This window comes from Stigmatopora argus, chromosome 3 (genome assembly GCF_051989625.1).
Source record: "Stigmatopora argus isolate UIUO_Sarg chromosome 3, RoL_Sarg_1.0, whole genome shotgun sequence".
In the NCBI taxonomy this organism is placed as follows: domain Eukaryota; kingdom Metazoa; phylum Chordata; class Actinopteri; order Syngnathiformes; family Syngnathidae; genus Stigmatopora; species Stigmatopora argus.
In genome coordinates this window covers 9,866,083-9,888,672 of record NC_135389.1, presented here as the reverse complement: position 1 = coordinate 9,888,672, position 22,590 = coordinate 9,866,083, and the positions used below count along the sequence as shown (strand labels likewise).

Genomic DNA, 22,590 nt, shown 5'->3' with positions numbered 1-22,590 from the left:
ATTAGAAAACTTGATTGCATTTTTTATGATGCTTCTGGCATAGGGTGTGGCTTTTTGACGGTTTAAAGTTTTGGCTGGGTGTCTAACTTGTTCCCCACCCTTGGCACAATGTGAACATACTAAGAGATCGTAGCGGGAAGTTACCAAATCATTAATTCTTAAGTCTGCACATAATTCAAGCAGTGGTGTGAATGCACACGTCAAGGTTTTCCATCTAAGAGACGGGCTTTAGTTCAGAGTAAAATGCTTTTATTTGGGGTCAGAGCATCCTAAAACAGAAATTGAGTTTGTCGCCTCATCTACAGAGATTAGAATACATCCTTGCAGTTCAGCTTTTAAGGTCAAATGCATGTACAATTAAGTGCATTTTTGACAGGATAGAACATTGCTGCACATACAACATAAAATAATCCTTAGAAGCAACCAGACTGCCAATAAAAGAAAACCCAAGTTCAGAACCATACATAAATATTTTTAAATAGGCTTCAAAATAAAACACTGGACACAAATTAGTAAATAGGAGCAACATGGAAGACCAATATCAGATTCAGAGAAGCAAGAGAGAACAGATGAAGTGAATTTGCAAAGTAAGCAGAAACTAAAAAAAAAAAAATCATCATCCCAACAGATGCTGGGCCCAAAGCGTAGCAGCAACAATCAGGATGAAGTGAGGCTCTACGACTGGAAGACACGAGCTTGAGTGACTTCCAGCATAGAAGGAATTGTCATGGATGACATTCAGAATCTTGGGAGAATAGCATGGCAACTCGTTGTAGCACATGCAGTCAAAATGGTGACGGAACCAGTCCACATCATCTTGGGACAAGCCACCGCCGCTCACTGTAAGCGGGCCAAGACGGTGCCGTTGCTCGATGCGGTAGCGGCGCCGGTCCAGGTGGAGGTAGACATTCTCATCCCAGCGCTTACGCACGCAACGGCCACGACTCTGGCATAGTGCTTCACTGCACAGCCTGGTCGCCGTCGTGACGTTGAGGATGTACGGGTTCATCACGTTCTCCAAGTGGCGACGAGCGTCAAAGCACGAGTCCTGCGAGACCGACGAAATGGTGTCAACTCAAGGTAAAGGATGCTAAGAATGGTCGCTTTTCAACTTGCTGCCATACTTTGTGTTAATCCGTTAGGCATGTGGCATGAGCTGTGGCCCTGAGGTTTATTTATTTATATTTGGCAAACAGTCCCATGAAGTCCCACCTTCCTATGCCAATCAAGAGAATGAGATGGTCCAATCTTCCATTGTGAGAACTAACTGCATACCTGTTTTTTTTTGTTTCAGTAAACATAAAATTTAAAGTTCTTAGATCAAGGGTCACCAACTCTGGTCCTCAAGGGCACTTATCCAGTCTGTTTTCCATATCTCTTATCTGGCTTCTGGAAAAATTAGTCCTTTGATTCAGGTGCATTTGAGGAGGGGAAACATGGAAAACAAGACGTGCCTTCGAGAACCGGAGTTGGTGACCCATCTTAGAGCGTAGCGATTACAACAAATTCGGGTTGAAAAGTCTCACTGGAACTCTTTTGACCTGACTGTGCTCACATCCTGTTTGCTTTCCATTTACAGAAAAAAACATGTCTGAAAAGCCATGAAAAATGTGTCTGATGGTTAGCCAAGTGCATCGAAAAGGGTCATAAATCTAAGGTGATGTCACTTTGCGTGAATCACGACCACACCTGACGCCCACCTTGTGAGATAGATTCACTCAAACTTTTGAACCTAATACAATATTTGCTTTGTAGACATCCGATAAGAAAGGTTATGCAACTTGGTACCTCGGTTTCAGGGACGTCCATGTCTCCCCAGGAAACCACACCAGCGGCACCTAGCGCTGCCGCCTCACCGATGGTGTTCACCAAGTCCATCTGACAATGAAATAAAACCGATGAAATGGGGTGGCTAACCGTTATTTTTGGCAACACACTAACCTCTGACATGTATACGTCTGTGCTGTCCTTGTAGACGGGACGAATGTAGGGATAAACAGGAACGGAATAAGAGTTGTTTGCGAGCGTCGACACCCGGGCTGCTTCGGCCAGACGATGGCGCACAAATTGTCGTGCTTGAACCGAGTCTCTCAGTGCCACCTCCAGGTAGATGGACGGGTAGAGGGCAGTGGACTCTCCCCAGAGCCACAACAGCTCATCGTTGCGCTCCTTTTCAATTTCGGGACACTCGCCGCTGAACTCGGTCATGTCCTGTTTGTAAGTAGGTGTAGAAGTTAATGATTTCATGCCGTTCCCCTGACAAATCTTTGTACAACGATACAATCTTTTTTTAATATTACAGTTTGACACAATGTTGCCTTTAATACATCTAATACAATTTCGACCTTTAAGCAATTGCTTTTTCAATCCAGATGGCTGCATTGTTACATTTGTACTAAATTTATCATTGTGTTTTTGGATATTAGATAAATACTAGGGTTGTGTATTGACTCATTTCTGGCGACATGAGTCTCATCACAATTTGAGCCTTATACTATATTTTTAGACAATTATATTTTTAATATTACAGTGTGACACAATGTTACCTACCTACCTAATCAATTTGATACAATTTTGACCTTTGTGAAGCAATTCATATTTCAATCCAGGTGAATGCATTGTTACATTTGTACTAAATTTATCATTACTATTGTGTTTAAATACTGGTGATGTGATTCGCATCACAATTCGATCCTTCTACTATATTTTTTAGACAATTGTGATTTTTCTAGATTACCTTGGAAAAAAAAGATCAAAATGGACAAGCAAAGATATAGCAGTTCATTTCTAAAACTGTATTTGGCATTAAAGTAAAAAAAAGTTTAAATTTTGAACTTATAACCTTATAACTATTTTGTGCAAATCATCCTTGTTCCAAACCTGCTTAAATTCCAAGTATGAAAGGATGCATTAAAAAATAAAATTAAGTTATTCAAGTTAGAAACATCTACATTGTTTACTTCGACCAAAAAATACACAAGTTTTCAGATGGATTTTGAATCCATACAAGAATTGTGCAATGTATCGCAGAATCAACTTTTTAAAGCCACTTACATACGGAAAGTACTCTCCTTACCTGGTTGTAGTCGTAGTTGTAGCAGTCGGGGTAAAGGTAGTAACCCCACAGCCGATTGGGCCTGTAGCGCTTCCCGATAAGCAGCGAACGCAAAAAGTAGCGCTTGGCAGCACGCTCAAACAGCATCTTGGCCCGCTCCTCTGCCTGCTCATCGGTCAAGCTGGCATTTCTAGCCTTAACCCTGTCGATGGAGATTTGCCTGTAGATATCTTTGCTGCCCCAGTTGCGAATCCACTGCGGGCGCCACTCCTCCAAGTCCAGCACGGCCAGACCCGGAGAGTCATCCGGGATGTAGAAGTCAATATCGTCCTCGGCCAGCTCGCGGTGCTCTTTGAGGTCCACCAACTGGGGCAGGCCCTCGTCCACAAATTCCCCAGTGTCTTCGTCCACGTACGGGACGATCCCAAAGCGGTCGGTGTAGAAGATGGAGACACTCTGGTTGGTGGCGGATTTGAGCGTGCTGCTCACCAGATGGAAGTGCGATAGGTCGAGCGGTAGACCGAAGCGACTCTCGCATAACTCGGTGGGTGCGTTCCACATGAACAAGAACGGGTGGTTGGACTTGATGGGCGGAGATGTCCATGGAGATGCCCCACAGGAGCCCAGGAAACAACACATTGCAAGCAGAACTGCCAAATTTGGCTGCATTGTCAAGCTGCACAGAAATAACACATTTTAGTTCTTGAAAGCTCCAAGATTATTAAGGTTGCCTTATTAATCGATTACTTTGTGTCCAATTGGATGAAGATTTCCTATAGAAAGTTAGACTTGTACATTACCTTAGAAATGACTTGCGTCTTTGTGGAAGAATTTTTGCCCCATCAACTTTTAATTACTTTTAATAATAGAAATGAATGTTCCAGGTACAATTATGAATAAATAATAACAGATCTGGTTTTGTTTTGGTAAATGAGATCTGTGCGAGCACAAATCTTAGCTGTTTTGTCCATGTTTTGGAAAAGCTCTTGTTCCTTGGATGATTTGTGGAGTATAGACAAACCGATTTATCTTTTCATGTTGTATCCCAAAAAATATTTTGCACTTCGGCCTCCCATACACTTGAATATTCAGAATACCCATAATTGTGTAAATAATAAATCTTAAAAATAATAAACATCCAAGTCCATAATTGATTTGCTGATTAGTAGCTACTTTCCACAGTCAAATTCATTATGGATTCATATGCAAAGTTTTACTAGAAAACAAGGTGATTTCTTTTTATTTTTGCTCTTTTTCAATTTTTTTTTTTTTTTGGGGGGGGGTGTTATTGGTAATTTATTTATTAGTTATTGTTATTTTTCATTAGTTATTTGTTTGTTGTTATTGTGCACTTTAAGGTGAGGCTTTAAATCTCATTCTACTTGTATAATGACAATAAAAGCATTCCATTTAATTCAATTCTATTCTATTCTTTGATTCTAAGGGAGAAAAACATGAGTCGAATGACTGACTTGTAAAAGCAAGTTTTTCTATTCACCACTTTAATTGTAACCATTACTCACTCAAATGAATATTGAGTGATTGGTGCCACAAAATAAAAAATATTAGGCCACGGATGTTCCCTAAGTCGGCATTTTTGTGGTACATGCCTGAACATAAGAGCTCACATTTATTTCATACTTTTTGCCTCTGGCAGTGTCTCACACAGTTAGTCGTAGAAATCCTCCCATGTGTATTGCCAAACAAAGAAATAAATGTGAGCCCTGGGGAATAAAAACTAGCTATCCAAGTCTAGTTAGCGGAAAAAACACTTAAGCATTGCTGTATTCCAATCAACGCTTGAGTGACTTCAAAGCGGAGGTCGTAAATTCTGCATTGCAGTATTTTTTTCCTGAGGGCTAAACAAGACTGTACATGGCAAAATTACTAATGAATTTTTAAATTAAAAAACAATGTATTTCTATTTATTTGTTTCCGTTTTAGTGTACTAGCACAAAACTTTAGTTTCTTGTAAAACTTATTTACTGGGAAAACCCGCTTTGTAGCACCACCAATTTCGTTATACGCAGCTGTGTATGACAACAATAAAGGCTTTTGATTTTAATTTGATTTAATTTGCGCACTTGATCATAGTCACACATTATTTTTGAATGCCATTTTTGGGAGCTTTTTCCTCTCATTCTAGACAAGTTAAATTTTACTGAATTTCATCAGAAATAAAAGCTTATTAGTTAAATTAGCAATACACTGATTTCTTTAGTTGTTTTTATTTTATTTAAAATGCTCATTTTTATTGTTCTAGTCAATTTATTCAAAACGTTTTAATGCCCTTAATATTTGAGCACTCCCATTATGTAATTATTAAAATTCATTTTACTCAAGTTTTAATTGCTTTGATTGACCTTTTTTGCTGCTAGTAGGAGGCATGTCAATTAACTCATCACTTAATCATTGTTGTTTGGGTATATTGCTTAATTGCAATTAGATTTCTTTTACAATGTTGAACTTTATAAAAAGCTGTTCACATTAAAAATAGCCCAATATAACAGTTACACAATTCCTGATGAAAACATTTATGCCAGGGGTCGGGAACCTTTTTGACGAAGAGAGCCATAAACAATTCATATTTTCAAACATTCATTGAGAGCCATACTCAGAATTTAACAGTAAAAATACGTGTGCATTTATTCATCATTTGCCACTTTGAAAATAAAAAAAGTCTCTGAATTCTTTTAAGAATATGTTTTCACTGTTGCTAATCAATGAGTATCAATGTGAGTATGCATGCAAAAGAGTACAATGAAGAAAAATTATGATTAAAAAGGTGCTAGAGATAGTGTCAGCGCCACAGTGTGAAGCTCCCATTGGTGCGTTCAGGGTTTAGGTGGTCTCTCACCAGCGGTTCCCATATTTTATCACAACTCGTATGGTGTTTGTAAGGTTTTTGGGGGGTTTGTAAGGGGAATCATAATCATTTATAAGGGCAGTTATCGGCAGAGGTTGACAGGTATGCACAAGTTAGCAGAGAGCCATATACACCCATCAAAAGAGCCAGATATGGCTCCCCAGCCATAGGTTCCTTACCCCTGATTTATGCGTTTGTAAAAAAAATGTCTCCTGCAAGCCAACCTTTTTTTTTCTTTTTTCAAAATTGTTTTCCCTTCCCAATGTTAAAAGTCTACTAAACTTCAGAGTTTAGTTCTATTGAATTTTATTTCATTTCTGCCGGATGTTTATCAAACAGTATTCATTTATTTTTACTGAATGGCATTTCAATTAAAATGAGCCCTTTTACTGTACCCCAAAATAGAAATGTTGTGCTCTACGCTTGTAATTGAATGCAAATCAGATTGCAGTCCAAATCTCATTTTAATTATGGACCAATGATTTCCGATCATTATATGGCAATAAATATTCATGCTATGAGGCAATTGCATATCTTGACATTTTAGGGGTGTTTATAAGGTCATGGGATAGGCCCCGTAACAGGAGCGATCATGTCTCTAGGCAGATAACCAGACCCCCAGGCCCCCACTCTTAAGTTAACTTCAACTAATTAACCAATCTGGACTTAATCAAAGAAGTCATTACCAACCTGCTGTTGGTCTCACGCAGAGAATCTCACAAGCTTGGAAGTCCTCACTGAGCGAGCACTTAGAGACAGTTCTTAGTTCTTTTGCTAGAATGTCCTTGACGCGCTCCCCCTCCAAAAAAAGTGAGACGAGATCAAGCCTTCCTCGTGCTCTGCGGGAGGAGGATGTTGAAAAGATGAGCTCCCACAGGACACAAATTGTGTGGACACATCAACACGTTTGTCCAGACACGTTAGGAATGTTAGGAAAGTTTGGTCAATACCAGTAAGCAACAGGAAGTGGGAACAAAAGGAAAATAAACATCTCTATTCAAACTTTAAAAAGAAAGAAAAGGGGAAGAACACTAATTTCCAAATAAATGTCTGTTAAAAATTACAATGAGAAATAGAGAAATGTTCAATTTATTTTAGTTTCAAGTGAGTATATCTAGAATTACTGAAAATTCAGCATTCTAAACTATTTTAGACCAATGATGAATTGATTTTAGTTTCAAGTGGCCATTATGAGTATTCCGTGACTACTGAAAATTCTCAATTTGAAACATTTTTTTTCATTCATTTATTCATTCTCCATACCATTTATCCCATTAACATGCACTTTAATGTGAATATCTGTCATGAAAAGACCCCCCAAAAGCCAGGTGTGAAAAGACAATAAATTAATCAAGGAGCTTTAGGTTCAGTTATCAATGAAATCTTCACCATTATAGAGGTTAATTAAATCAAACACAAAGAAGATTTGTGTTGGAATTATCAGTCAGGCTTATTGTCCAATATCATCAAATAAACTAATAATTAGTCATTCAAACAAAAGCATAAAATCCTCAACTTATCTCCTTACCGCCACTGCAGCAGGCTCAGCTGTTGTGCATCTGACTGATTGAGGACTTTTGTTGGATGTTTATAAGGCTGTTAAGCTTTTTCTAACTCAAGCTTTGTGATAACATAAATAGGAATATAAAGACATAAAAAACTGTTCTAGTCAAGCCTTGTGGCATCATTGGTCATCAACACCAAAACATTTTCCAATCTTTCTTTTCAACTTTTTCTTATTCCAACAGGCGGGTTTGACAGTTTTTTTACTTGCACTTGGATTTCTCAGAGCAACCTCAAGAAACGTAACAATTGGACTTATTGTTTTGAAGCAGACATTTTGTGGTCATTTTTGCAAATTGTTGCCCAATTTCAAGAGGAAAGTGTGATCAATAAAGTAATCCTGAATTGATGGACAAAACGTTTCATGGAGTCATATCCAAAAATAAACAAGAATTTTATGTGTCAAATGCCTTTCCTGTATCTGCATTCTCACCCTCTTGCTACTGTGACAATGAAATTTCCCGAATACGGGATGAATAAAGTTATCCAATATCCAAGAAGTCTTTCTTTGTGGCTTGAAATAGCCATATAATGTAATCTGTTAATAGGCAATAGCGTCCTAGTGACGTTTCTAGAGAATTCTGTGACTGTTGGATGAAATAAAATAAAAATTGAAAGACATAGTTGTCATGAGATTATTCCCTTTGGTTTGTTTGCTAAATAGTTTGAAAACATTGAGAGTATAGTGAAAATGAAAGTGTTTGCTGAGTAGAAAAAAAGTGACAGATAAATATGTACATACATTGTTTTTTAAAATCGTGCACATAAAATATTTTATTTATGCAAACCAAAATACTAACAAACTTTGATTTACCAGTGATTTGCCTAATATCTCAAATTGCCTGTTTATCTAATCAATTTCCAAGGAAATGCCACATAAACCCTTGAAAAAAAACCTATATTTTTCTTAGAACTATTTAATGAAGGAAATATTTGAATTTTATTGCGCAAACATAATAAAACATAAACCATGTTGGGTGCTCAAACCTTTTTTGCTGAAGAAGCTATTTTTCTAGGAGGCAACCATCGCTTGCATCACATCTCAGCTCCCAACACGCTTGTTCTTGTCACCATGACAACAACCCAGTCGTTGTTATGAAAAACAAAAAAAAGATGAAAAAGCACAGTGCTTTAGGCTGTGCATAAAGAACATGCATTGTTTGACTGTGGCATTAAAATGATGGAAAAATGTGGTCCCTATGGACATGCAAAACTGCATGCAGGTCGTCATTTTGTTGATCAATAGGGGGAAATCTCGAATAAAGTGTGGACATGCAGTAATTGTACTTAGACGCACAGTAGCGCTGTTTAGCAGCTCAAGTTCTACATCAAATTTGACTACACTGATTCAATAAGGGCATCAAATTTTAATGTCATGCGATCTCTTGGTGATGCACTTTGTAAATAGCGATCAACATATTGACCACCCCTGTTCTACTTTTGTCTAAATTAACTTCAATTAAAACGGTCTCTCCTTGCCGCAGGTGCATTGGAATGCTTTAACTCATTGTGTGCCAATGACATTTACGCAGCGGCGGTCCGTGAATTTCCTAGCGACGCCTTCAGCGAATCAATCCAACCCTCAAAAACTATTTTATGACTATAAAACCTCTACTGCAGGTACAGTTTGCGACACATAAAATAATCATCAATAATAACCTCATACAATTGAAATATTATTTAGGAATATAGCCATATTTTACTCACCAAAAATCCTTTTAACCTGTACACAATATCCATCCTCCTTTCTTTCCTCCTTTTCTATCGCCATCGAAGCTAATGCTGAAAGTCGAGCCTATCCTGTCGTATTTCTGGCAAACGTTTTTATCCAATTTAGTGCTGAAAATGTTCGTGTGACAGGCTTGCTTGCTTTGGAATTGACCAACCTTTCTTGATGTCCAGCTTTTTTTCTTGAAAAGTCCGTCTTGAAAATGGCTTTGGCAGTAAATCTGCAAACAAATCAATTTCTTCTCCTCCTTCAGCCATTGCGGGTTGACAAAACCGCTATTAAATCAACACAACAATATATTTGCTTGTGCAGCTCGCTCCAGATGCACTTTTGTAGCTCTGGCTAGTCCACTCTATCACTAGCCAATCATAGTTGGTGAAAGCGATGACGTATCCCTACGCCTGTGAGAAGGCCTTGGTGTCACCAAATCGAATTCTGATTGGTTAAAGCAACAGTCTTATCGACACTTGTTTAATGCAGCAGAGCCTGCAGAACTGATTGTGAAGATCTTGAGGCAGATTACGGACCCTGGCAACAAATAATGGCTGAAATGTGATTGGTTAAATCAGGGGTAGGGAACCTATGGCTCGGGAGCCATGTGTGGCTCTTCTGATGGGTGCATGTGGCTCTTCGCTAACCTATGAGGTAAAATATGTATTTAAACTGCTGGTGACAGAGCCGAGTCCCGAATGCACCAATAGGAGCGTCACGTCGGCACTATGGCGCTCACACTTCCTCTAACATCAATCATCTTTTTTTTTTCATTAGACTTTTCTGCATGCATATTTTCATTGATTAGCAACTGCAGAACAGTGTTGTCAAAAGGATTCATTTATAGTACTTTAAAAGTGGTAAAATTACGCCCAAAAAATCACATCTCATTTTCACATTTTTACTCTTAAATTTTGAGTATGGCTCTCAAGGAATAAAATTTGAAAATAGGAATTGTTTATGGCAGTCTGTGTCAAAAAGGTTCCCGACCCCTGGGTTAAATGCTTCAATATGATAACACACATCTGGAAGCAGTGCAACCAGGGAGAAAAGCAATGAACGGAAGCTAGCAGACAATTTGGAATTATTTAATAAGTATTCATGGTCAAAATATAATTAACATCAGTCTGTGATTCAGATATTTCTTAGGCCAGCAGAGAAGGCCTTGAAGGCCCTGACGGCACACCACTGCATTTACGACAATAACGATTGCATAAAAAACTGCATCATATGGAGTATTGTTCTATGTACTGCACTACTGATCACTTTTTTGTGAACAAATCTCTTCATCACTTGTACCTCTCTAAAGAATACCTTTGCACTACTTCTATAATGGGTGGTATGGTGTATGAGTGGTCAGCGTGTTGGCCTCACAGTTCTGAGGTCCTCGGTTCAAATCCAGGTCTGTTCACCTGTGTGGAGTCTGAATGTTCTCCCTAGGCTCGTGTGGGTTTTCTCCGGGTACTCCTGTTTCCTCACACATTCCAAACACATGCATGATAAGCTGATTGGACACTCTAATTGCCCCTGGGTGGGTATGAGTGTGAGCGTGAATGTTATCCGTCTACTTGTGCTCTGTGATTGGATAGTTAGGCTCCAGCACCCTTCTCGACCCTTGTGAGAATAAGCAGGATCAAAAGTGAATCCCAAATTGTGTCTAATATATAGTACAATGAGTAGAGGTGGTATAGACATGAGTGTTAAAAAAAGATAGACATCCTCTGAAATGGCTAGTTATTGTTTTGGAAAATAACTGAAATTGAAGAGTTCCTCCATAACTTATTTTGACTTTGACCTATCCAAATAAACTCTTAACACAATTCACAGTTAGTAATTCAGAAAAAATAAACCATCAGAGTCAAAGTAGTATGTTCTTATGCTGTTTATTTCATCTTGCTAAGCACATTTATTTCCCCCTTCAGCTTTTGATGACCTGGATGCCAGTGGGTGGCGTTAGATTCGACATGCATTCTTGCCCGGCGTAGCACTGACAAGTGAAATTTGGGCCCAGGCATCCAGGTTTTGGGCAGAAGGGAGTCCCACTGCCATATACTTCCTGTCTGCTCGCAAGATACTGAAGCGGCTGGCATCCAGGTGAAGATAGACAGAAGAGCTGGAGCTACGCCGCACGCAACGGCCGTGCCCCTGACACAGGGCCTGGCTGCACAACATGGCCGCTGCTGTCACGTTGACCAGGTATGGATTGTGTGTGGACGTTAGGTAGTTGGACAGTCACTCGCAGGAAGCCTGGAAGAGGCGCAGAGAGAAAAGTATAGAAGTTATATTGAATGCAATTTGAGATTGTGTTCTGTGGAATGTCATCTTCATGCTCTCGAACAAAGACTGTTTCACCACAGTTCATACATTCTATCAAGCAAATCCTTTGTTTTTGTCTGCAGTTACCCCACCATCTTTGGGGAAAAAAATCTAACAAGTTGCATAAGAAAGGAAGCGTTCATTTACTCTTTGGTAAAAGCTTATACTACAAACATAAGAAGTTACTGCTGGGGTGAAGCTCTGTCTCCCGCTAGTGGACATAAATCTCCATTACAAGCTCTGGTTTGTTCTAGCAGAACTTTGACACCGAAATCAAACTACTGTGGCGAACGCGTCATTCATGCTCAGAATACATTTCATTTTCTAAATGCCCTATGTGAGTAAATATGTGCCGCGTTGCATTTGTAGGGTTTTGTATCACTTAATTAGGGGAATTGCAATCATTAATAAGGGGAGCAATTGGCAGAGGCTGACAGGTATGCAAGAATATATCATATTATGCTACTTAATGTTCAAAGTGATGCTCCTATTGGTGCATTTTTAGGCATGAGTACTATTAGGTGTACTGCGGCACCACCGCAACTGTAAATAGTTGTGCTTGATGTCATTTGGGTTCAACAGTGGTGTTAAACAAGTGTCTTATGTGCCTAATTATGGGAAATTAAATCATTATGGCATTAACTACAAGCACCACAACATTTTTGCATGTGCTATCTTCACCAATACCGACCCGACACAGCAAGAGATCGATTCCCTTTGCTGGCAGTGATTGTGGCTGAGGATGTTAATCTGTCTCTATGTAGTATGCCATACAACTGACTGGCGAGTAGTTTAGGGTGTAGTCTGTAGTCTTAACTCATGTTTTTAAAACTAATTTATACCAAACAAAACTAGAACATGTAAATATTGCCTGATGGCTAGACACCAGGCCAAGGTTTATTCCACCCCTCTCCCAAGATTTACAATATGGTCTACTATTTGGTATAGGGCAGGGGGGGGCAAACATGCAGCTCCCGGGCAAAATAAATGCGGCTGTATGCATATATTTTTATATACTGTAGCTTTTTGCCAAGTTTAATGTTTCTCTTATTTATATTCTCTTAAAACATTCATATTCAGCAAATTTATTAAAAACAAAAATACCTTTCAAAATTTGAATGCATCTTTTTTATGATGCTTCTAGCATAGGGTGTGGCTTTTTGACAGTTTAAAGTTTTGGCTGGGTGTCTAACTTGTTCCCCACCCTTGGCATAATGTGAACATACAAAGGGATAGTAGCAGGATGTTACCAAATGATCAATTCTTATGTCTGCACCTAATTCAAGCAGTGGTGTAAACGCACATCACAAGGTTTTCCATCTAAGAGATGGGCTTTAGTTCATTCATACAGAATAAAATGCTTTTATTTGGGGACAAAGCATCATAAAACAAAAATTGAGATCTACAGAGATTAGAAATCATTGCAATTCAGCTTTTAGAAGTTGTCATGGAGGACATTCAGAATCTTGGGAGAATAGCACGGCGACTCGTTGTAGCACATGCAGTCAAAATGGTGACGAAACCAGTCCACATCATCTTGGGACAAGCCACCGCCGCTCACTGTAAGCGGGCCAAGGCGTTGCCGTTGCTCGATGCGGTAGCGGCGCCGGTCCAGGTGGAGGTAGACATTCTCGTCCCAGCGCTTACGCACGCAACGGCCACGACTCTGGCATAGTGCTTCACTGCACAGCCTGGTCGCCGTCGTGACGTTGAGGATGTACGGGTTCATCACGTTCTCCAAGTGGCGACGAGCGTCAAAGCACGAGTCCTGCGAGAGCAACGAAATGGTGTCAACTCAAGGTAAAGGATGGTAAGAACGGTTGCTTTTCAACTTGCTGCCATACTTTGTGTTAATCCGTTAGGCATGTGGCATGTGTGAGCTGTGGCCCCGTGGTTTATTTGTTCTTTTTTTTTATTTATTCATAACATCCAAACAGTCCCAAGAAGTCCCACCCTCCTCCACCAATCAAGAGAATGAGATTGTCCAATCTTCCACAGTCAGAAACACCTGTGTCCTTTTTTCTTCTTCTTTTGTTCCAGTAACATATTTAAAGTTCTTAGATCAAGGGTCACCAACTCTGGTCCTCAAGGGCACTTATCCAGTTTGTTTTCCATATCTCCTTTTATCTGACTTCTGGAAAAATTAGTGAATTGGTCCTTTGATTCAGGTGAGTTTGAGGGGAAACATGGAAAACAGGGCGTGCCCTCAAGAACCGGAGTTGGTGACCCGTCTTAGATAGTAGCGATTGCAACAAATTTGGGTTGAAAAGTCTCACTGGAACTCTTTTGGCCTGGCCGTGCTCACATCCTGTTTGCTTTCCATTTACAGAAAAAAACATGTCTGAAAAGCCATGAAAAATGTCTGATGGTTAGCAAAGTGCATCTAAAAGGGTTATAAATCTAAGGTGATGTCACTTTGAGTGAATCACGACCACACCTGACGCCCACCTTGTGAGGTAGATTCACTCAAACTTTTGAACCCAATACAATATTTGCTTTGTAGACATCCGATAAGAAACGTTATGCAACTTCGTACCTCGGTTTCTGGGACGTCCATGTCTCCCCAGGAAACCACACCAGCGGCACCTAGTGCTGCCGCCTCGCCGATGGTGTTCACCAAGTCCATCTGACAATGAAATAAAACCGATGAAATGGGGTGGCTAACCGTTATTTTTGGCAACACACTAACCTCTGACATGTATACGTCTGTGCTGTCCTTGTAGACGGGACGAATGTAGGGATAAACAGGAACGGAATAGGAGTGTTTTGCAAGCGTCGACACCCGGGCTGCTTCGGCCAGACGATGGCGCACAAATTGTCGTGCTTGAACTGAGTCTCTCAGTGCCACCTCCAGGTAAATGGACGGGTAGAGGGCAGTGGACTCTCCCCAGAGCCACAACAGCTCATCGTTGCGCTCCTTCTCAATTTCGGGACACTCGCCGCTGAACTCGGTCATGTCCTGTTTGTAAGTAAGGGTAGAAGTTAATGATTTCATGCCGTTCCCCTGACAAATCTTTGTACAACGATACAATCTTTTTTTAATATTACAGTTTGACACAATGTTGCCTTTAATTCATCTAATACAATTTTGACCTTTAACAATTGCTATTTCAATCCAGATGGATGCATTGTTACATTTGTACTAAATTTATCATTGCGTTTTTGGATATTAGATAAATACCAGGGTTGTGTATTGACTCATTTCTGGCGACATGAGTCTCATCACAATTTGAGCCTTATACTATATTTTTAGACAATTGTGATTTTTGTATATCACCTTGGAAAAAAATGATCAAAATGGACATAAAAGCACAGATAGTTTTTCAAAAACCTTATTTGGCACTAAAATCAGTTTTTTTGTTTATAGCTATTTTGTGCAAATCATCTTTCGTCCTAACCTGCTTAAATTCCAAATATGAAATGCATTAAAAAACAAAATTAAGTTATTCAAGTTAGAACTTAGTAGAACTAGAGCCATCTATTGTTTACTTCGACCAAAAATATACAAGTTTTCGGATGGATTTTTAAAATCAATACGAGAATTGAGCAATGTAATATCACAGAATCAACTTTTTAAAACCACCTTTACTACATACGGAAGGTACTCTCCTTACCTGGTTGTAGTCGTAGTTGTAGCAGTCGGGGTAAAGGTAATAACCCCACAGCCGTTTGGGCCTGTAGCGCTTCCCGATAAGCAGCGAACGCAAAAAGTAGCGCTTGGCAGCACGCTCGAACAGCATCTTGGCCCGCTCCTCTGCCTGGTCATCGGTCAAGCTGGGATTTCTGGCCTTAACCCTGTCAATGGAGATTTGCCTGTAGATGTCTTTGCTGCCCCAGTTGCGAATCCACTGCGGGCGCCACTCCTCCAAGTCCAGCACGGCCAGACCCGGAGAGTCATCCGGGATGTAGAAGTCAATATCGTCCTCGGCCAGCTCGCGGTGCTCTTTGAGGTCCACCAACTGAGGCAGGCCCTCGTCCACAAATTCCCCAGTGTCTTCGTCCACGTACGGGACGATCCCAAAGCGGTCGGTGTAGAAGATGGAGACACTCTGGTTGGTGGCGGATTTGAGCGTGCTGCTCACCAGGTGGAAGTGCGATAGGTCGAGCGGTAGACCGAAGCGACTCTCGCATAACTCGGTGGGTGCGTTCCACATCAACAAGAACGGGTGGTTGGACTTGATGGGCGGAGATGTCCATGGAGAAGCCCCACAGGAGCCCAGGAAACAACACATTGCAAGCAGAACAGCCAAATTTGGCTGCATTGTCAAGCTGCACAAAAATAACACATTTTAGTTCTTGAAAGCTCCAAGATTATTAAGGTTGCCTTTTTAATCAATTACTTTGTGTCCAACTGGATAACAATTTCCTATACAAAGTTAGACTTGTACATTACCTTAGAAATGACTAGCATCTTTGTGGAAGGATTTTTGCCCCTTCTATTTTTAATTACTTTCAATAATAGAAATGTTCCAGGTACAATTTATAGAGCAAATAAATTACAGGTCTGGTTTTGTTTTGGTAAATGAGATCTGTGAGAGCACAAATCTGAGCTGTTTTGTTCAGGTTTTGGAAAAGCTTTTGTTTCTTGGATGAGGAGTAGAGTATAGAAAAAACAATTTTATCTTTTCATGTTGTAGCCAAAAATTATTTTGCACTTTGGCCTCACTTGAATATTCAAAATACCCAAAATTGTGTACATAATAAATCTTAAATGATAAAAATCCAAGTCCAGAATAGATTTGCTGATTAGTAGCTACTTTCCACAGTTAAATCCATTGCAGCTTTTTTACTCAAAAACAAGGTAATTTCATTTTATTTTTGCTTTATCATTTTTGGATTTTTTTTATTGGTTATTTATTTATTTGTTATTGTTATGAATTAATTATTTATTTGTTTGTTGTTGTTGTTCACTTTAAGGTGAGGCTTTAAATCTCATTGTACTTGTATAATGACAATAATAGCATTCCATTTAATTCAATTCTATTCATTGATTCTGAGGGAGAAAAACATGAGTCGAATGACTGACTTGTAAAAGCAAATTTTTCTATTCACCACTTTAATTGTAACCATTACTCACTCAAATGAATATTGAGTAATTGGTGCCACAAAATAAAAATCATTAGGCCATGGATGTTCCCCAAGTCGGCATTTTTGTTGTACGTCTGACATAAGACTTTAGGAGTGTTTACAAGGTCATGGGATAGGCCCCGTAACAGGAGATATCATGTCTCTAGGCAGATAACCAGACCCCCAGGCCCCAACTTTTAAGTTAACGTCAACTAATTAACCAATCTGGACTTAATCAAAGAAATCATTACCAACCTGCTGTTGGTCTCACGCAGAGAATCTCACAAGCTTGGAAGTCCTCACTGAGCGAGCACTTAGAGACAGTTCCTAGTTCTTTTGCTAGAATGTCCTTGACGCGCTCCCCCTCAAAAAAGTGTGACGAGATCAAGCCTTCCTCGTGCTCTGCGGGAGGAGGATGTTGAAAAGATGAGCTCCCACAGGACACATTGTGTGGACACATCAACACGTTTCTCCGGACACGTTAGGAAAGTTTGGTCAATACCAGTAAGAAACAGGAAGTGGGGGAAAAAAAGAAAAGAAAATAAACATGTCTATTCAATCTTAAACAAGAAAGAAAAGGGGAAGAACACTAATTCCTCAATAAATGTCTGTTAAAAATCAGAGTAAATAGTATAGAGAAATGTTCAATATATTTTAGTTTCAAGTGAGTATGCCCAGAATTACTGAAAATTCAACATTTGAAACTATTAGAAATATGTTTTAATTTATTCTAGTTTCATGTGGCCATTAGGAGTATTCCTTGACTGCTGAAAATTCACCATTTTCTTTCATTCATTTATTCATTCTCCATACCATTTATCCCATTAACATGCACTTTAATGGGCATGTCTGGCATGAAAAGACCCCCCAAAAGATCCCCAAAAGCCAGGCGTCGACAAGAAATTAAGCAAGGAACTTCAGGTTAAGTTATCAATGACATTTTCAACATTATATAGGTTAATTAAAATCAAAGACAAAGAAGATTTGTTTTGGAATTATCAGCCAGGCTTATTGTCCAATATCATCAGATTACCTAATAATTAGTCATTCAAACAAAAGCATAAAATCCTCAACTTATCTCCTTACCGCCACTGCAGCAGGCTCAGCTGTTGTGCATCTGACTGATTGAGGACTTTTGTTGGATGTTTGTAAGGCTGTTAATCTTTTTTCAAACTCAAGCTTTGTGATAACACAAATAGTAATATAAAGACATAAAAAAAACTGTACTAGTTAAGCATTGTGGCATCATTGATCATCGACACCAAAAATAACTATCTGTACTCACACTCTCATGAATGCATGTCATTGCTTTTCATAACTTTTCTTATCTTGCCTCTGTGTGTGTCCAAATTGTGAGCAGGTGGGAGATGGTGATTGGTTGACTCGGCCTGATTGCCATTTAATTATTGGTCAGAACAACCACAAGGAAATCATGGCTGTGGGGGGGCTTTCCAATCTTTCTTTTCAACTTTTTCTTATTCCAACAGGCGGGTTTGACATGTTTTTGACTTGCATTTGGATTTCTCTGAGCAACCCCAAAAACGTAACAATTGTTTTGAAGCAGACATTCTGTGGTCATTTTTGCAAATTGTTGCCCAATTTCAAGAGGAAAGTACGATCACTAAAGTAATCATGAATTGATGGACAAAATGTTTCAGGGAGAAATCCCAAAAGAAACAAGAACTTGTTCTTTGTGGTTTGAAATAGCCATTTTATGTAATCTGTCAATGGCAATAGCGTCCTGGGGACGTTTCTAGATAATTCTGTGACTGTAGAGAGTTGAATGAAATAAAATAAAACTTTATTTTAAAACTCACTTTATTTTTGTGAACAAATCTCTTCATCACTTGTACCTCTCTAAAGAATACCTTTGCACTACTTCTATAATGAGTGCCCTGGTGTATGAGTGGTTAGCAGGTTGGCCTCACATCTGGGGTTCTTAGTTCAAATCCAGGTCTGCACCCTTCTTAACCTTTGTCAGGATAAGCAGGATCAAAAGTGAATCCCAAATTTTGTCTAATATATAGTACATCGAGTAGAGGTGGTATAGACATGAGAGTTTAAAAAAAAGCTAGAAAACCTCTAAAATGGCTACTTATTGTTTTTGAAAATAACTGAAATTGAAGAGTTCCTCCATAAAGTATTTTGACTTTGACCTATCCAATTAAACTCTTAACACAATTGACAGTTAGTAATTCAGAAAAAAATAAACCATCAGAGTCAAAGTAGTAGTATGTTCTTATGCTGTTTATTTCATCTTGCTAAGCACATTTATTTCCCGCTTCAGACTTTGATGATCTGGATGCCAGTGGGTGGCGTGAGATTCAGCGTGCATTCTTGCCTGGCGTAGCACTGACACGTGAAGTTTTGGGCCCAGGCATCCAGGTTTTGGGCAGAAGGGAGTCCCACTGCCATATACTTCCTGTCTGCTCGCAAGATGCTGAAGCGGGTGGCGTCCAGGTGAAGATAGACAGAAGAGCTGGAGCTACGCCGCACGCAACGGCCGCGCCCCTGACACAGGGCCTGGCTGCACAACATGGCCGCTGCTGTCACGTTGACCAGGTACGGGTTGAGTGTAGATGTTAGGTAGTTAGACAGTGACTCGCAGGAAGCCTGGAAGAGGCGCAGAAAGAAAAGTACAGAAGTTACATTGAATGCAATTTGAAATTCATCCTGAAATTTGACCTGAAAGCCTCATTTGACAAATTTTCTAGTTCAGGGATGTGAAACTTGTTTTTTTTGTCGTAGTGTCGATTTCATCCGGAGGGCCATCATGTCTTCCAACTAGCCTTCATCATAAAAAAGAAAGTTGCCACTCATCATTTACTTTCTCGGGCCATACACAATGATGCGGCGGACCAGATTTGGCCCACGGGGCCGCCACTTTGACACCAGTGTTCTAGTTCATGTCACAGTAGTGACAGATGACTGGCTGGTTGCCACATACAGACAACAAAACAACCGATCACCAGTCTATATAATCAGGGCACATCTGGATGAACAACAGACTAGTCGCCAGACCCGCAGTCTCTAAACTTCTGGCCAGGGGTGTATATCAGGGAAGTGGCCGCCAGTTGAAAGCTGAACAACATAAACAACTTGATGGTGGATTGCCGAGACAAATGGCGGTGCAGTTGCCTCTCAAATTACTCAGAATAAATGTTGTCTTTTTCAGCAACTAAAAACAGGAAGAGATTGTCTAGACCAGGGGAGCCCATAAGGTACTATAGGTAGATCGCACGATAATAACATTTTAATCCCTCCACTCTGTCGATTTCCTTAGTTAGGCTCTTGTGAATTTGGTGTGTCCGCAGTAAGCTTTAATGTGAATTGCTAAAGCCCCCATACATGTTGATAGAGTGTAATGCGAGGTATATCATTATATAATTGCTGAGCTTAGTCAGTGGCCTGTTAAAAAGATAGATCGTGGAAGGTTAACTCCTTGAAACACAAATCTTGGAGCATAAAAGTTGGAACACCCCTGGTCTAGACTGTAGACTCTAGAGCACAGCAAGGAGTGCAGTACTCGTGCATGATTGCATCTGAGGTCCTTCATTTTTTTGTCTTGCATATTTTCTTCTAATAGTCTGATTGTCAAGTGGTTGTTGTTGTTTTTTTTAATCATGGTTACCTTGTTATTGTAGTCTTTCCTTCCGCCCCACATGACCACACCAGCAGCCCCCAGGGCGGCTGACTCACCAACTGTGCTCACCAGGTCCGTCTGGAAAGTCAGTCACATACTATTGTTACTAACTACCATCTAAACCAGAAAGTTAAACCATTACCAGAATAGTGAATCATGGGAAGTGCCAAAGATAACAAGCTGTGTGAAAGTAACTAATGCATCGGGACTTACAGGAGTCTCAAAATCCTGATTCTGGCCTCGATACAGGGGTCTAGAGTAGACAAAGGTAGGCACTGCGGACGGCCGTTTGGTTAGCGCCGCCATCCTCAGGGCTTCGCGGACGCGATACCGCACGTAGAGTGCCGCTTGGGGGGAGTTTTTCAAGGCTGGGTGCAGGTATATTGATGGGAATAGTGCAGTGCTGTGCTCCCAGAGCCACATTAGATCCTGGTTCTGCTTCCGGGACGTGGTCGAGCACCGTCCTGTATAATTGGGTCGGTCCCAGTCATAGTTGTGGCAAATGGGGAACAAGTAGAACCCCCAATGACGACTTGGACGCTCCTTCACCCCGAGCTCAATGGTCTTCTCCATAAAGTTTCTCCCGGCCCTCTGGAACTGATCCGCAGCTAGCTGGGAAATCTTCTTTAGGGATGAGAACGGGGAGTCTTGCAACGCATTGGCGATTGACAGCTTTTGATAGACCCGCTTGGATCCCCAGTTTTGGGCCCAGAGGGGGCGCCAGGACTCCCAGTCGATGACTGCGAGGCCAGGGGTTTCATCCTCAGCAATGTAATGGTCAATTTGGTGCTTCGCCTTGAGCAGGTGTGCCGTCAGGTTGCTGCTTTGAGGAACGCCACCCGCACGGCGAATACGCCTCACTGGATCTATCTTGGGGTAGAGGCCTAGACGGCTTTCGTAGAAAATGGTCAGGAACTGACCTGGAACTGCGGCCGGCGTGGTCACTGCCTGGAAGTAGTGATGACCAAAGGGAGATTCGTAAAGCGATCAGACAGTGAAGTTTTGCAGGTATATAACTGAAAATCTCTGGAAATAATCAAATTCTCGAGATGTGAAGATGGAACAGTTTCGATTGGCCATGAAATGTGGACAAAATATTGCACATAATTTTATGAAAAAGCTATTCTTTTATTAACTGTATTTTGAAGGAGAGGGAATGTCTAGTAGTTCTGTAATCTACCTGGAAGGCTTCAGTGTCCAGTGGAATGTCCAGCCGCTGGCACGTCGTGGTGGGGGCGTTCCACACGGTGATAAAGGGGTGCTTGGGGATCAGGGGAGGTTCGCTGGGTGGCAAAGTGGCTGCCAAAGGTGTGATGCTCAGGATTATGTAGAACAGGTATTGAAGGAACATTTTGATTCGCCGGGCTGAGTGAAGAAGACAACAATTTTACGTCCTCATATTTGCATGTGGGAAGCTGAATATGAACAGTTACACAAAAGTGCCTTGGGAACCCATAAACAACAAACAATACTTCAAAATTACTTCAAATTTTAGAACAAATCAATTGTGAAAGCAAGTACAAAAGTCCTTATAAATGACTCAAGGCAATCGGATTTAAAAAAAAGTTGTGTTATAAAACTATTAATATTTTGAATAAATCACCCATCATAATATGTGATTGGTTTGGCCATTGCTGAAAGGAATTCATACCTGCGTCTCTCCGTTGCATCAATTATGAAGTTCACTCTGGTTCTTTTCTGTTGCCTTTCTTGAAAATCAGGAAACACTGGGCTAGTTAGCCATCTAGTTGTTTATCAGTTTTCGTCCATCTGGTGTTGGTTTATAATATCTTCCTCTTTTCTTCAACCCAGCCCCAACATGACTGGACACTTGTAACATTCACATTAAATAAGATGACCCTTTTTTTGTAGATTTTTTTTTTTTTTTTTAAGTATAATTGCCAACATAGTTAATTTGCAGTGCATTTACATTCATGTGCTGCACGTTATACTCCACAAACATGACATTATAAAAACATAAACAGTTATTGTTGCAGTTGATTCGTCACCACGTGAGATAAAAACCTGTTTAAGAAAAAACATCCATGACAATCAAGTGCTATATGTTGAACCAGCCAGTTTTTTTTGGCTTGTTTTTTTAAGCTTGTTGCTAGCATTTGAGATACGTAAAGAAGAAAACTTACTGTACTTCTGTTAAGAAAGTTCTATGTTAGATATTGGGATTTTTTAAATTCTCCTTTATTTCTGGCATTTTACAATGAACTACACAACCCTAAACCCTAAATCCGCAGTTATGTACAGGACTCATTTAATAGTTTCCTATACATTAATGGATCATGTTTGTGGACTATATTAACTTATGTGGATCTGGAAGATGAATGACTGAATAAATGAGGAAA

The 22,590-nt window shown here is 40.1% G+C and overlaps 3 protein-coding genes across 4 annotated transcripts; all 3 read right to left on the bottom strand.

Annotated features, from left to right (window-relative positions):
- Positions 1–227: 227 nt before the first annotated feature.
- On the bottom strand, positions 228–6,842 carry LOC144071767 (hyaluronidase-5-like). 2 transcript variants are annotated; one of them, XM_077597163.1, is made up of 5 exons: positions 6,612–6,840; positions 3,077–3,731; positions 1,942–2,211; positions 1,789–1,878; positions 228–1,048 (listed from the first exon to the last, which is right to left on the bottom strand). In XM_077597163.1, the coding sequence occupies exons 2-5, from the start codon at positions 3,722–3,724 to the stop codon at positions 617–619; spliced, it is 1,440 nt and encodes a 479-aa protein (XP_077453289.1). In that variant the 5' UTR covers positions 3,725–3,731; positions 6,612–6,840; the 3' UTR covers positions 228–616. The 2 variants fall into 2 exon arrangements, with proteins under 2 accessions (XP_077453289.1, XP_077453288.1); XM_077597162.1 differs by having other exon boundaries at positions 1,789–2,211; positions 6,612–6,842.
- A 6,024-nt stretch (positions 6,843–12,866) lies between these two features.
- Positions 12,867–17,924, bottom strand: LOC144071784 (hyaluronidase-5-like). The gene is made up of 6 exons (XM_077597186.1): positions 17,674–17,924; positions 16,843–16,989; positions 15,135–15,789; positions 14,210–14,479; positions 14,057–14,146; positions 12,867–13,288 (listed from the first exon to the last, which is right to left on the bottom strand). Exons 3-6 carry the CDS (start codon positions 15,780–15,782, stop codon positions 12,956–12,958), a joined length of 1,341 nt encoding a protein of 446 aa, XP_077453312.1. The 5' UTR covers positions 15,783–15,789; positions 16,843–16,989; positions 17,674–17,924; the 3' UTR covers positions 12,867–12,955.
- An 892-nt stretch (positions 17,925–18,816) lies between these two features.
- LOC144071787 (hyaluronidase PH-20-like) lies at positions 18,817–21,927 on the bottom strand. Its single transcript, XM_077597190.1, has 5 exons — positions 21,882–21,927; positions 21,411–21,595; positions 20,444–21,178; positions 20,219–20,308; positions 18,817–19,200 (listed from the first exon to the last, which is right to left on the bottom strand). Exons 1-5 carry the CDS (start codon positions 21,898–21,900, stop codon positions 18,871–18,873), a joined length of 1,359 nt encoding a protein of 452 aa, XP_077453316.1. The 5' UTR covers positions 21,901–21,927; the 3' UTR covers positions 18,817–18,870.
- Positions 21,928–22,590: the final 663 nt, after the last annotated feature.

What these genes read in the sequence shown, in the direction of transcription:
- LOC144071767 (XM_077597162.1), bottom strand. Translation starts at nt 3,724, where the DNA reads ATGCAGCCAAATTTGGCAGTTCTGCTTGCAATGTGTTGTTTCCTGGGC. An exon ending in ACAACTACGACTACAACCAG is followed by an intron (nt 2,212 to 3,076) that starts GTAAGGAGAGTA and finishes ACTTACAAACAG; the next exon opens with GACATGACCGAGTTCAGCGG. An exon ending in TGGACGTCCCTGAAACCGAG is followed by an intron (nt 1,049 to 1,788) that starts GTACCAAGTTGC and finishes TCGGTCTCGCAG; the next exon opens with GACTCGTGCTTTGACGCTCG.
- LOC144071784 (XM_077597186.1), bottom strand. Translation starts at nt 15,782, where the DNA reads ATGCAGCCAAATTTGGCTGTTCTGCTTGCAATGTGTTGTTTCCTGGGC. An exon ending in ACAACTACGACTACAACCAG is followed by an intron (nt 14,480 to 15,134) that starts GTAAGGAGAGTA and finishes ACTTACAAACAG; the next exon opens with GACATGACCGAGTTCAGCGG. An exon ending in CAGACGTATACATGTCAGAG is followed by an intron (nt 14,147 to 14,209) that starts GTTAGTGTGTTG and finishes TTTCATTGTCAG; the next exon opens with ATGGACTTGGTGAACACCAT.
- LOC144071787 (XM_077597190.1), bottom strand. An exon ending in ATCAGGATTTTGAGACTCCT is followed by an intron (nt 20,309 to 20,443) that starts GTAAGTCCCGAT and finishes CTGACTTTCCAG; the next exon opens with ACGGACCTGGTGAGCACAGT. An exon ending in GGAAAGACTACAATAACAAG is followed by an intron (nt 19,201 to 20,218) that starts GTAACCATGATT and finishes CGCCTCTTCCAG; the next exon opens with GCTTCCTGCGAGTCACTGTC.